At 40.8% G+C, this 15,095-nt stretch overlaps 1 protein-coding gene across 1 annotated transcript; it reads right to left on the bottom strand.

Annotated features, from left to right (window-relative positions):
• Window positions 1-363: 363 nt before the first annotated feature.
• Window positions 364-15,034, bottom strand: CMPK1 (cytidine/uridine monophosphate kinase 1). The gene is made up of 6 exons (XM_059853869.1): window positions 14,788-15,034; window positions 5,877-6,023; window positions 4,853-5,005; window positions 3,288-3,364; window positions 3,107-3,203; window positions 364-2,636 (listed from the first exon to the last, which is right to left on the bottom strand). The coding sequence occupies exons 1-6, from the start codon at window positions 14,860-14,862 to the stop codon at window positions 2,595-2,597; spliced, it is 591 nt and encodes a 196-aa protein (XP_059709852.1). The 5' UTR covers window positions 14,863-15,034; the 3' UTR covers window positions 364-2,594.
• Between the last annotated feature and the right edge of the window lie 61 nt (window positions 15,035-15,095).

Raw genomic sequence — 15,095 nt, forward strand, 5'->3', positions numbered from 1 at the left:
CAGGCCAAAAATGTCTCCAACAGCAGGTGCACAACAGGTTTGTGTTTCCTACACCCCTCCAAGTCACTTTTCTTTCACACATGTGCCAAATGAATTATCACTGTACAAACCATATGAATACAGTCATTTGATAAACCTGTATAATCAAGAAAAGGTATCAGTGCCACAGGCAATGGCTTGATCTTCTCCTGTGCCTAAAAGGATCTTCAGGACTTCAGTTTTGATGGTGAAAACTCAACTTTTATACACATACCTGTGCATGTGGCCATGTGAGGTATTTAACTCTAATGAATACTTACTTTATATAGATGGATATATTTGAAAAATATCCTTAATGTCAGATAACTGTAAGGCAAGCACTCATTAAGCCACAGAACAAAGTTTATTGGATCTCCTCAAATTCTTTATACAGTTTTGCTGCTAAATGGACACAACACATTTGCATATTGACTTTTATTTTTATTTCAATCATAAGTCCATCTTGAAAGAAGTGGTAACACATTTAATGGCATCTTCAATAAATAAAATCACAAAAAATCTAGTCCTTGCACAGACACATTACAATCCACTCCAAATTCAATACTGCCAAAGGATTGTTGGGTGTTTTTCTAAAACTTGCTTCAGAGGTTGTTTTTTTGTTTCAGCACTTAAATACACAGAAAAATGTATGATGAGAGAAAATTCTGAACAGAAGTTGTAAAAACCATAACTTAGAAGCAAGAGTTACTGAAATCTCTCTAATTGGATTAAAGAGCTCAGTTTGAAGTATTTTTTTAAAAACCCTGATTCTAACCTTCATATTAAAACATGCAGTTCTGCTGGATCCTATCCATGTCAGCATACTTATACAGGAAGAGTTAAATCCCAGGTTTTCTTCTTTTATTTTTTTAAATGAGAAATTCATAAAGTGAGAGCACTGGCCTCCCACACTCACAAAAGCAGTCATGGTCCATATATTCAGCAGTAGTAAACAGCAATTTGTGGCCAGTCCATTGCCTGAACTCCTACCAGACTGGAAAAGCTACTGCAGTTTACCCTTGGTTCTGCACCCTTCTCTTGCCCAGTCCAGGAGCCTCAACAACCTCAGCGAGATGAGAATTCCTGAAAATACAAATCTGACTGCAAGATGAGGACCAACACATCTGATTCTAATTAAAAACTAAGATTAATTTAAACCTTCTCCTAAATAGAGAGTCTTGAATAAAGAAAAGCTGAGCATCAAGATTTCCAGATTGCAATTCTGTGTAATTAGCATGTCACAAACCAATTAGAGTGTCAGTTAATGCAGGAACAACCACTCTAGCACTAAAATCAGTTAACACTCTCATCTTCATGCCATCAGTGGAAGCTTAGGGCACAAAAGGAATGCATGGTTGGGCCCCTCCAGACCATACTACATAGGGGACAGGAAAGCTTAGACAAAAGACAAAATTGCATCACATCTGTGCAAACATTTCAACCAGGTTGTTTCAACCAGTTCCCAGCTCCTCCTGCTGACTGCACTTGGCTTATTCAAGAGAACATGGGGAAGCAGGACTGTTTCAGGGAATGAAACTTTTTTCTGCAATTATCTTCCCCTCAGCTGACCACATTGTTACAAAAGTGCAATAACTTACAAACTTCTCAAACAAACAGCTATTAAAATTACACATTTTTAGGGAAACATATTTACTAGTTTAACCATAAAAATATTTCCCCAGGTAACAAACCTTAAAGCATTTGGTAACACAGTATTTCAATAATAATAAAGAAAAACCCTTCCACTTGTTACAAAAGACACAACTGTCAGATTTTGCCTACTGTACACTTTTTAAGAACTTTGCCATCTTGTGAAGACTATGCTGTAGTTAAGAACATAACTATCATTTAAGATAAATGAGTATTGAAATACTAAACTGACTTTCTTAATCTTTTGCAAATGAAAACAAGGAAAAATCCAGGGCCATGTCATCCAAAAACTTGCAAGACAGTTTACATCCAGAGTCATAAGGAAGCACCACTTTCCAAAAAGTCGTTTGTATTTCCTGAAAAGCATATTTCATAGTTTCTTGGCAACTGCTAAAACAGATTCTCACACTAACTGTAGATTGACTTAGAAAATTCAGGTCTGAGGATATAAGGGAATTTTGGGCAAAGTTATACTTCAAATAAAAAAAAAAAAACCGCTAAATTTGGTCCAAGCATCCAAAAAAAACCCAAGGTACATGGGTCCTTCATTGATTAATGCTGTTCAGTTGATCTTTAAAAAGAAAGTAGGTGTACAGCAATAAGGAAGAAGAAGGAGTGTCCATGACAGGCACAGAACTGTGACAGAATAAACAGTTTGTTCAGAAAGATGTATTAACTGTGTTTCTGCCATGTGAGTAACTGAACTTGCACTAATGGAGAACCCGGAAACTTGTATACTATAGCCACAAGAAATGATTTCCTATTTAAAAAACAGATCCATTTCTAATCAACTGTTTTACCAATCATCATTAGATATGTGAAAAAAAATAAAAAAATCTTTTAAAATAATTACAAAGAGTGGACTGCAGTAGCAGCTATTCAAGCAAGATTCAAGCACAAGTTTAAATGGAGTTTCAAGCTGGGAATTAGCCTTCTTTGTCGAAAATTTGTACAACATTTTCAAAAACCTAAAAACAAAGAAGAATTTTATCAAGCATTCATCAAACAGTTACTCCAAGTTAAACCAACTTAAACAGTATTTGACAGTACTTTCAAAAATATATAGGGTTTTTTAGAACATTCACAGTAATTCTTTAACAGTGAGACTGGCATCAATTTTGGGAAGCAGACAGAAGAGCAACACTACTTGAGAAGAACAAAAGCTCATGAAAATGTAAAAGGCAAGACCCTGTTAAACACAGAAACACTGGAAATGTGTTTAGTCCAGCTCACACTCAAGCAGAACAGATCAACTTCCTCAAGTTATTCACATCTTACTCAGTCCTTCAAGAGTCAAATCAAGAGCTCCACAACATCCCTGAGTATATACATCAGTGCTTAATTAGCAAGCTAATCACACACACACACATCTCAGAAGAATGCCAAAAATATGCACCCTGCCACCCTGCCATCCCCATATTTTGGCATATATACTTACTTCATCAACAGATTTAGAGGCATCCACTTTTCTGACTTTTCCCATTCTCTCATACAAATCTATGATAGGCTTAGTAGACTGCAGATACGTATGAATTCTAAGAGAAAGCACAGGGAGAAAAAATCCACATTACATAGATAAATATAAAGAGAAGGGACCAGAAAAGTTTTGAAGACAGTACCTCTTCTCCAGGCTCTCCCGGTTGTCATCGCTCCTACCGCTGCTCTTGCCTCTCTCAAGACAACGGCCAATACAGATCTACAAAAACACATCAGAAGGATGACTGCAACCATGAACACCAGCTGCCATCCCGAGAGCAGGAACTAACAAAAATCCTGGAAATCTAAATTGGCCTGGCACACAAAATACAGCCCAGATCTGGTGGATGTAACCAGAAGTCACACGAGAAGTCAGTGTCTTCTAGAGAAGGATGATGGTTTACAATCCAGTTTATGAAAATGGGATTGGGGTCAGAGGAAGTAAAAGCAGCACCAAGCTCTGTGATTTGACTGGATCCCCAACCTGAGACATTAAAAAAGTGAATTACCTGATTTTCAAGGATGTGTTCAGGCTTTCTGAAATGCAGCTTGTCAAATGGGACTATTAATATATGTCTGCACTAAAGGAAAGTCACTGTATGTTCTCTCAAGAATTTTGTAAGGCAAACTGACAATAATAAGGTACTGTCAGTTAAAATGTTCTTACCTGACATTGCTAGAATGAAGACTTCAAAATCTAAGTAAAAAATAAAGAAGCAACCCTAGCTAGAAGCGTCCCAATGAACTAAGTTTTTTAAACCTTTAGTTAAATAAGCAAAGCTGACACATGTACACTCCATGAATACATTTATCCAATTCATGCAAGAGGACAAGGGTTAAAAATTATTTTTCCTCCACAGTACAATCATAGTAAAGATCATTAAGCATTGTGTATTTTTAGATCTGGCAAAAAACTGGAATCACAAAATTAACGCCCCACTAAGTGAAAAAATTAATTTAGTCTTATTTAAGGTTTTAACAAAAAAATAGTAATCCCTCATGTGCTCTTTAAGATTACAAAATGATTGTAAATAAGTTAAAAAAAAAAAAAAAGACCAAAATCTCAGGAAGTTGGGGAAAGGGGTAACAGGAAAAAAGTCAGCTTAAGGTGCTGGGATACTCATAACAGTTTTTATGTTCAAGGGCACTGACAAATTAAAAAGACAGCACATCACAGCACTTGTTAAATGAATGTAATGCATCACTGTCAAAATGCCCTTGTAATTTAATGGCTTGCTGAATAAAATGTTGATTACTGACTATCCTATAGCACAGTTCATAACTATGAAAATAAAGATTGCTGCTGCACTCAGAATTAAAGCAGACATTGCGCCAAGGTAATTTTGGACTAAACAACAAATTGCTAAGAGTAAACAGAGTAATATTTTCTGAAAAGTAACCAAATAATTTTGTAAAATATATTTAAAGTTTTGATACATTTTCTTTAAGAATACAGTTGCCTGGAGTACTTCCTCAATATAGTTTATTCACATATGATTACACCAATCATCATTAGCTGTCTAATTCAATAAACAGGCAGCTTTTCATCTGCTAAAACAAGTTGGCAAAAAAGCCTTCAAACACCCAGGCCAAGTTTTCCTTCTACTCTTACATTAGTCCATTCTCCCTGTCAGAGTTTAATTGTTCTTCTTGAATGATTCCCACAATATTGCAAGAAAGGAAGTTACAGAATTACACACTTCATTACCTCATTGTCACAATCAAAGAAGAGAACAAAGGAAACATCCGCTTTTCCATCCATAGTCTTATTCCAGCCTTGAAGATTATCTTCATTCCTGGGAAATCCATCAATCAAAAACTTGTTCTTCTGGGAATTGGCAGCCATTGTTTGATCCATAGCCTGATAAAAGATAATTCAATTCACAATCTCCTGCACATATGCTGATTTATCTACTTATTAATTTACCCCCAAGATGTTGACATGGTAAGTTGAGAAGCATTTATTTTAGGATTATTGCAGATTTACAAAATGTGCTTTTGTTTCACTTTCAATGCGTGCTGGTTAATTCACTGATGCACCAACACAACTATTGTTCAAATTGAATCAATTATTTCACAAAGCTCAAAAATCTCATAACAAACAAATCTTGTAATAAATCCCAGCTTTAAAGCTTATTTTCTACAAGATACTGGGAAGTGTCTTTACACAATAAGACATCAGAACACCCCTGATCTAAAGTCAATTTGAAGGGAAAAGCCCCAGATAAATTTAGTGCCATGAACAGCAGCTTCTTTTTGACTTAAAGTAGATACTCCCATTGTTTTCATGGACATCCAATAGAGGCTGGAGCTTTTCCTTTCACAAGAACATCAATAGGTGCTCTTCTCCTTCACCTGAGTATCTATTTTGACAAACTTACAAATCTTAGTGCCTTTAAGGCCTCTGACCTCCAATAAAATATGACTGAATGGACCAAGAGGTCCAAAAGCTAGTGCAGGGAAATAAGAAATACAGTTTCACTGCTTTTTCTAGAGCTACTAAAAAATAAAGGAAAATAAAAATAACCCATTTTCACAGATCCCCAGGTATGAGAGGCCATCTGCTCTCCAGCAGTCAGAAAGAATCACAAGTGATTGCTGAGAGAAGCAGCTCCGTGTCTGCCCATTCACACCGCTCACACTGGAGGAAAAGCAGTTCTGCCAGAACACAGCCACTGCTTTGTTGCTTACTCTGCAGGAGTGACCCTGCAAGGAAATAGCCTTTTCCTTACCCTCTTCAGCAAGCTGATTGTTATTTCAACTGGCACGATCTCCCCCTCCTTAATGTAGTTCTCAATGAGTTCTCCATACTGGGAGCCCGGCCTTTTCCGCTCATCCCGGAGAAGGTCACCGGCAGAAAGGTGAGTGTAGCCATATTTCTGCAACAGGCAAAGCAAACACAGGCTCCCTTCAGTCAGAGCATTTGTGCAAACCCAGCATGAGCCAGCAGTGTCAGCCCTGTTTACCCTTGCATTGCAACAGAAAAACCCAGGGAACAGCATCTTGCTAGCGACAGATGTGTTCCATCTTCACTGTGCAATCCGACAGTAGAGCATACTCTGCACACAACACACAGAGTAAGAATCAGAGTCATTAAGGATGGAAAAGACCTCCAAAATCATCAAGTCCAGCCTTTGACCAAACACCATAGTGACAACTACACCAAAGCTTTAAGTTCTACATGCAGTCGGTTTCTTGAACGCTTCCATGAATGGTGACTCCACCACCTCCCTGTTCCAGTGTCTGACAACCATATCAGGGAAGAAATTCTTCCAGATGTCCAACCTGAACCTCCCCTGCTGCACCTTAAGACCGTTTCCTCTTGACCTGTTGCTGGCTGCCTGGGAGAGCAGGCTGACTCTTATCTTAGTACAAACTCCTTTCAGGGAGTTGTGAATGACAAGCTTTTCCCTAAGCCTCCTTTTCTTCAGACTAAAACCCCCCAGCTCCCTCAGCTGTTGCTCACAGAACTCACTCTCCAGATCCTTCACCAGCTCCATTACCCTTCTCTGGACACACTCCAGCACCCTAATGTCTTTTTGAGATGAGGGCCCAGAAGAGGACATCCTTGGGTAAAATGCTCAACAGGGCTTTGGTCAGGTATTTCTGTACCATTTTCAAAAGCAATTTTGTTATGTTTGGAAACAAGACAAGATTTTTGTTTAATTACTGAAAGAAAACACATAGGGTGATTGCAGGTCCTTTGGAGCTGGAGGAATGTCCCAAGCACAGGCTAAGTCAGAAATCCCTATGTTTATGTTGTGGTTCTGGCACCAGATTCCTCCCCTACCTTGGTGAAATCACCTATAACAGAGCAGTTGCACAGTCCTCCTACCCTGCTACCTCCTTCCCTGGGATGACCACGGAGAGCAGCCCTTGGGGAAAAGCAGTGACTTCTCTAAGGATGACGTGGTAGAAGATGGTCAATAGCTACACTGGTTCCACCCTCTGTCATAGCACACAGAGTAAACAGAGAGCAGAGAGACCAGATTCAGATCCATCAATATGATAGCACTGTGCAGGAAAACAGCACACATCATTGTTCTTTCACCTCAAACTACAGCAAAAATAGCCACTTATGAAAAGTACTGATGGAAGTATTTATTAGACATTAATTTCTCAGGCATTTATCATTGTAAATAGATACCTAGGGCAAGCACACAAATACAATCCTACCAAAGAGAAATGCGTGGTTACAAATAATCATTTTCTCAGCTCATTTAACACTGCAAGAAAACAAACAAAGTGCACTATGCTCCTTGACCAAATATAAGTCCATCAAAACAGGCAATAAATACATCTCCTTGGTATTACCTAAGTTATACATCCAAAACACAGCACACACGTACATTCTCATCTGAAAGTTTTTACACAAAACAAAAGCAGCAGCAAAAACTTCCAGGGTTATCAGTTTGGCTGCAGCAACATCCAAAGCAAATTTCAAACAAGGTGCCTGAGAAGCATAATAATGTGACTACACATTTGGTGAGGCTGTGAACTTTGGATTTAAAACTTGGCTACTGAACTAAGTACAACAGAAATATTACACAACCCATTAAGTGACTTTAAAACATTTCAGTTGCTTTCCAATTTCTCCCACAAAAGCATGGAAAGTTAGTTCTGCCATAGTCATAATTTAAGAAGGGATATAATTACTTAAATCTCCAAAACTGTACACAGTTGGCAAAAAACAGAAGCAAGATTTTGCTGTAAGTAAGTGTGAAGGAAAAGCTTCACAGACATCCTCTGTAAGCTCACTGTACTCTTGCTTTAATGTACATTGCATTTGGATATGCCTAACTAATTGCAAATCTAAATATTTATAACCTACAGAAGTCACAAACCAGAATAAATTGTTCCTTATAAGCAAGAAACATTATTCTGCTGAATGCTAAATTAACATGCAGTTCTTCTTGCTAAAGTTATAGAATGAATATTTTTTTAACATCAGGTTTCTACAAAGAAGAAAACAGGAGGAAAATATAATCCCTTAGGTTTTAGAGGATTACCAAACCATTTAATTTTCCTTGGCATTTCCCTTTTCATGCATGAAAACGAAATTGAGTCAGAATTTTTTTGGAATTCTCCGTCTTTTGCAAGAGCAAACTAAAGTAGTTTTTAGCAGCTGAACTGGAAAGCAGAAGACAGAGGTGTTTTAAAGTGCTTTTGTAAAAATAGACTTGTTTGAGATAATAATAAATTATATTCAAGACTAACCCTCAGAATGGCTTAACCAGGCAATAAGAAAAACAAACCTCTCCTTCAGGGGCAAAACATCTATTTGTGAACTGTGCTGAGCCAAGAGCCAAAGAAAACACGTGGGTTTAAACAATGCAAACAAGGGGGGAGAATGGCTTGGCTGCTGCTCCTCACACAGAAGGCTTCAGAGATGTGGAGCTCATGCTACCCTTGCCAGTTTTAATCAAGACATTCAGGGCACAAAGTTTTCTTTCATTTTAGGTCATAGAAACCCTCAGCAAGCGTCCTGAGCTGCAGCAAATCATTGCAGTGCCAAGGGCTCGCAGAAGAGACTGTGATGTAACAGCACAAAACATGGGTCAAACACTCAGGTCTGGACAAGTTTGCCTTGTGGCAGCAGGACTTCCGAGCAGTGCCAAGCACATCTTGATGCAATCCCCAGAGTGTGACTCATTGCCACTCCTGCGTTCTCCTCCGCAATCAAAAAGGGAGCAGGACTGTGGCTGCCAAATCATGAAAAAGCAGCTCTTACTAGGCATGTAATGCCAGACTGAAAGGATGACTTGAAAAAAAATTAGGTACAAAAAAAATTTTCAAATACTAGGATGCCAAGCACTTAAAATCGGGAGAGATTTTGGTATTACACAGAAGAAAAAGGAAAATACAGAATTAACTAATCCAAAATGTATTTCAGAGATAAAGCTTTCTGCTATGCTGTCAGACTGGTGTGATCTAGAAGCAGAAAAGATTAAATTGGTAAGTTACTATTACAAAAGTTCTCATTACTATACAAGTAGTGCAAGCTCCTGGTGCTCTGATGATTTGCTCCAATTCAGGACACTTGTTGAGGGTTTCCTCTCATCTAAAATAAAAAAAAAATTTGTGCCCCAAACACCTTGACTAAAACTGGCAAGAGTAGTGTGAACACCACATCTATTTATCACACAAGTTCTCACTATTTTTTAAACCATTTTTTTGAAGTATGGGTCTCCAAATATAACTTATAAAAATCAACTGCAAATGAAAAAGTGTTATCTTCAACACTACTCAAGACATTCTCCTCTTTTGCTTAAAAAAATAAAATATAAAAATTATTTAAAAAAAAAATCCTAGTGAAATAGAAAGGCAAGCTCAAGTTTCCATAAATCCCATCACAGCAGCAGTGCATAGGACAGATCAGAAAACCACTTGCTGTTTGCCTCTGCCTGGTCAGTCACAGCAGGACAAACTGGGACCCACAAGCTGTGAGCTCCACATCTCCAAATTCCAACCCGAGACTGCAGCCTCCCCGGGATGCCCTTCCCTCCCCTGTCCTCCAGCCCTTCCAGCTTCCTTCTGCCAGCCGGGATTTGCAACTTTCACTCTGCAGACAGAACATGCTTTGTTTTCAGTAAATACAACAAACAGATGCATAGAAATGGAAATCCATGAGTCACATCAGGCTGGAACCAGGCGGAGTGTGCCCAGCAATCTCGGGCAGTCAGGAAGGATCGGAGGTGTCAGGAAGGATCAGAGGGGAGCAGCAGCTGACGCTGGGACTCCTCCCACAGCCCCTTCCGAGAGACACGGGGTTTATTTCTGATTCAGCCCTGGTGGTCCTGCAACAAATCTCCCCACTAAACACACAGCTTGAGACTTCCTTAAGAGGCAGAAGCCAAGAAGCAAGAGAAACACAAATTACTGCTCTGACCTTGACTCATATCTTGGCTTATCATTGTTAGTTTGAAAATGAAAGTCAAAGGGCTTAAGATTTAAACAAATAAAATACAAACTTTTATTGCCCTAGTTCTGACCTGTCATATCTTGGGCAACCTTAATAAACAAGCAAAATTTGCTACAGACACCATTCAAGAACTAGTAAAAATAAAAAACACAACTGTGCAAAGCCTGCAGCCTTCAGGGGGTTTTTAGCCTAGAAAGTTTTTGTCTGTCCTACTAGCACATGGAATTAAACCTTTGGGGTACAGGCTACAATGCAGTAATAGCCTTCTATCTGCTTATTTCAATTTAAAAATTGAAGACATTTTCTTAGTTTGAAGTATGTTCTTGTCTCTGGGAAATACAAACAAACATTACCCCACATTATCAAACCAAAACACACAATGGAGATCCCACTGACAGTGCCTCCAAGGAGAGGGGGGCAAACAGAGCACCCAGTGCTTCAGGAGCACTGGCTCAATACAAGGCACCTAGTATGCTGGACTTCAGGAAAGTCCACAGTTTAATGCCTGGTGTTCTGCAAAATGGAAATGTACAGGGATAAATCTTCAAGGGGTAGATTTAAACACTCACCAAGTTTTTTTAAAAAAGCCCCAAAGTTCAGAAATATAAATTTATATTCTAAAAATCAACTATGAGAACTTAAGGCTAAGTAAAATACTAATACATGACATTCATTAAAGAGATTTCAGAAGCTGAGTTTAAAGCAAACAATTTAAACCTGTTTTTATTTGAAGGAAGTTAACACTGTATCTCAGCAGACTTCTAGAAGACAATTAACACATGACAGCAAAACCTAAATCCTCTGCTACTTTCAGAGAAGGGTTTCTGATACAATGAATACTTCTTTGCATTGTTTCCTTCACCCTAGGAAATCTCCTTATCATATAGCCCAAAGCAACTTAACAGCTTTTTCCATTTGGATATCAACTTATGCTCTTATGAAAACGAGAAGGCTTAGCATCCCACTTTGTGGAATTAATTTTAAATTTAACCACAAACATACAGGATAGGGCTGTGGTAGAGGTGAATTATATTTTAGGTACACAGAGAGCAATGCCTTGCATAGTCCAAATCTCTACAGATCACCTTGCCAAAACAAACAGACAAAAAAGTACAACTCAAATCTTGCTTGGAATAAAGACAAATGATTTGGTTATTATTCTTCTCACCAACCAAAGAGCTTTACATCTCAAGCAGAGGTTATAAGGATTTAAAATTTAAGCACAAGAAAGTATATTTTGTGCAGATTTGCTGAATGCATTTTCTTTCCTTTACTTTACCGTAATGATTTTATACGCAAAGTTCAGAAGTCAGCAATAAAGCACATTTCATTATCTCACAGTCACAGAAGAGACACTGTGGAAAGCATGAAGGTTATTGCAAGAACCTGCATTCAAATTACATCATTCAACTATAGCTCAAATATTCTGCCTCACATGACAGCTACGCAACAGTCCCAGATGATGGCAAGCTCCACCTAACAAAGCTGTGGAAGGTTTCAGGAGTTAATCTGCAGAGCTGGAAGGGAGAGGATAAGAACTTAAGAGGGAATTCTGCTTCATCCCTCTCTAAATAGGAGGAACTGCTCCAGAACGCAGCAGTTCTGCTGCATTTGCATTTCCCTGACAATTCTGTGTCTGTGGAACACACAGGAGTCGAGTCTTCCCTCCATATCGGAGAAAACCAGTCTGGTTCAGCTGTCTCATCCAACCTTATCTGTGGAGATAAAGAATCCTAATCACCTATCCACTGTTCCCTTTCTTACATTGTGTCAATACCCATTTCCACTTCTTATTAGGTCTTCTTCCCTCAAATCATTTCTCCATTTGTGTCCAAATTTGGCATGCATACACGCCTTCTCCACATTTAGGGATTCCAGCACATACATATTGAGCAGTTATGATTTACACTAGTACTTAACAAATACATATTTCACCTACAACATGGGATACCCATCTCCCATTTTTGGGAATGTAAAGCACAGTCTGCAGAAAAATTACAAAACTTCTTTGAGAAATGTTCCCAGGTACTAAGTACATAATATCCCCTTTACTCTACAAAACACAGATACCCCTGGTATTTAACAAAAATAGTTTGATGCTAAATTCATACAAGAGCTCACCTCAGCCAAATGAGACTTCTTCCACATGTGATGTGCTCTGTCCCAAATCTCCAGTATGAATAGCAACCAAGACATATTTATAGCTCATACTGACTTTTTGTTCAGCACAACCTTCAAGCTCTACAGTAAGATACTGGGTCAGATTCATTCCAAATGTAAACTAATATTACTCCATCCATATACAACAAGGATGAATGAGGTTTATTATTACTCAGCTACAGCCCCCTTTTCTCTGTGGCAAACTGCCAACCGGGTTTAAAACACAAAGATACACTTTCAACCTAAAGGCAGCATTGACTGCACACAGGCTGCTCACTTGCCTGCAGCAGGGCTCTCTGGGGGCTGCCAGGGGCCATGGTGAGGATTTGTGCTTAGAAAATCTGCTGCTCTCCAGTACCTCTTCTGTGTTTCACCCACAGTTTCCTGTTCATGTGCCCTTTTTCTGAAGTTTTCCAGCACTCTTGCATTAGTCCAACTGTTCTTTAAACTACCTCAGATCCTCTCTGCCTCCCAGTTTAGCCAGTGACTCTCTTGAAGGTGTCTGAGACAGCAGGAAGGTTGTCCCTGTGCATTCAACAGGTCTGAGTGCTTTCTACTGTCAGCTCACTGACTTCAATACACTTCTTTCCATGTAGTGAACAGGATTAGCAGACTTAAAGGAAATTTGCATTTATTCGAATTTGGATTTCCCTTTCCAGGCTTAGAGAAGAAAATAAATACTGCATAAGCAAGGTTTTTCTTTTTTCCTTCCTAGCTGGAAGTACTATTTGAGTAGCAATGGCTCATTTGAACTCCTCCTAATAAAGTGGTCTTTATCCAATTATATCAGCCTATCCAGCCATAGGCATTTATCCTCCTAAACACAAGGTACTTCAGCCCTGAGGCTACACTAATGGTTTGCTGAAAGCCATTAATGACAGCCTACAAGGTTCCCCTATAGTTTAAGCTCATTTGTTTTCTACGTGCCAGGGGCTGAATTTGACCTTACCAAAAAGGCTTTATGAGCCCTGTGAACCTTCCATGCCACAATTTAATTTAATGAATATGCTGGTTTGAATGCAAGTCTGTAATTTGAGGTTTAAATCCTTCAGAACAAAAGTCATAACGGCATTTTTTAGTCTGGACCAAATTCACTTAACTTAGTTATACAACTCCGAGGTCTGTGATGTAGCAGCAGCATGGATAAACTGTAACAGCACTCCCAGGGCACCACCAGAACAGAGGACACACACAACGTGGCTGTTCCAGGAGTTCTGGGGTTCTTTCCCACCAACAGATTCAAGAACATGGGCATCACCACAGTTCTTAGCCATATCTTTCAATGAGGGTATGCATAAGCTTTGATCCTATATGACTTTTAATAAGTACATACAACTGCTCAGTTAAAAAAAAAAAAAGAAAAAAAAAGATAAAAGAGCTGTTTCAAATCCAACATACACACATGTTTGGAAGCATTCAACCCTAACTACTTCCGTAATTATCCACCTGGATACACTGTAATTATCCCTGCGGTTTTTGGTGTTTAAAAGGACACTACTATACCATGCATCATCCACCGTTCTTTCTTACATATTTGTTGTCTCAAAAGGCTGGAAAAAACATATTTGGAAAACTGAAAATTTGAAAGGTTAGTCAAATTATACTGTCAGTCTTAGGCTCTATAAAAAGAAGGAACAAGATGAACGATCTATGGGATCAGGATATCCTTTGACCTCTAACATATTGTGTCACAGAAAAAAAAATTCTTCTATTTTTAACATATTACTTCCACAACTTACTGAGATGGCACTGGGTAAAAAAGCCAACACCCTGCAATGTCTGCTGTACCAGCTGTAACACTTATGGGACAGGCCTCAGGAGACACGGACCTTGATCCATTTGAAGCACACGTATCCCCAATGGCTATCAGACACCTCACCTCCTCTCCGCAGCTCCGGCTGCCAGAGCATCCGGGTGGCAGCCCCGCCGCCACCGACGTGGCCGTGCAGACGTGTACGGAGCCACCCACTCGGGATGGGCTGCGGGACTGGCCCGACAAGGCAGCACCGCCCGGGCAGCCGGCAACTCTGCCGGGCCGCTGTGCTGCCCCTCGGCCAAGGCACAGCCGGCAATCCGTGCTCCCGGTCGAAACCAGAGCAGCCTCCAGACCACCAGCGGCTGTCCCCAAAGTGGATGCAAAAACCCCAGTGGTGTCCCCAGGGTGGACGCCGCCGCAGGCAGACCCACCAGTAGAGTGTGATCCCGCGGGGCTGAGGAAAAAGGCAGGAGAAGGGAAAAGGCTTGGCGGCCTGACAGGGCTGGAAGGGGAACGGAGGGGCTGGAGTGGGGGCTGCCCCACCACTTCACCCACTAAGGGGGAGATGTGGGTCAGTTATTTACATTAATCACCTCGAAGAAGCGAGGAATGGAGACTCGACAAGAGACTAGACTGAAAGGCAGATGGGGGTCCCGTCTCCCCCGTCTGTGGGACATGACCCCCAGGCAACCACCCCAAAGAGGGTCCCGGACCCCACAGGGGGATCCTACAACTCCCAGGCCCCCCCGCGGCCGGGGCGCCGCGGGTCGCCAGGCCGCGCAGTCCCGCACCCCCTGCACCTCACCTCCACGATACGAGCGCACTGCGTCCCCTTGCCCGCCCCGGGCCCGCCGAGGACGAAGACGACGACGGGCTTCATGAGGAGAAGGAGGCGGCGGCGTTGCAGCAGCAGGACAGCGGCGGCGGGGCGGCGGCCGTGGGGCGGCCGAAGGGCGAACGGGGAGTGGCGGGGCCGAGGCCAGGACGGTGACCGGAGCTGTGACTGTGGCACCGCTGCCGCCGCTCTGTCCCCGCGGAGGGAAAGTGCTTCCGGGTCCCGGGCGGGGCGGGGCGGGCACGTGGGCGCTGGGCTGGCAGCGGCGGCTCTGCGGA

This window comes from Haemorhous mexicanus, chromosome 9 (assembly GCF_027477595.1).
Source record: "Haemorhous mexicanus isolate bHaeMex1 chromosome 9, bHaeMex1.pri, whole genome shotgun sequence".
In the NCBI taxonomy this organism is placed as follows: domain Eukaryota; kingdom Metazoa; phylum Chordata; class Aves; order Passeriformes; family Fringillidae; genus Haemorhous; species Haemorhous mexicanus.

Excerpts from the sequence above, each read along its gene's own strand:
- CMPK1 (XM_059853869.1), bottom strand. The coding sequence starts at position 14,862 with ATGAAGCCCGTCGTCGTCTTCGTCCTCGGCGGGCCCGGGGCGGGCAAG. Across the intron at positions 3,365-4,852 it reads TCTTTGATTGTGACAATGAG|ATCTGTATTGGCCGTTGTCT; the intron begins GTAATGAAGTGT and ends GTGTTTTTGTAG. Across the intron at positions 2,637-3,106 it reads CCTCTAAATCTGTTGATGAA|GTTTTTGAAAATGTTGTACA; the intron begins GTAAGTATATAT and ends CTTTGTTTTTAG.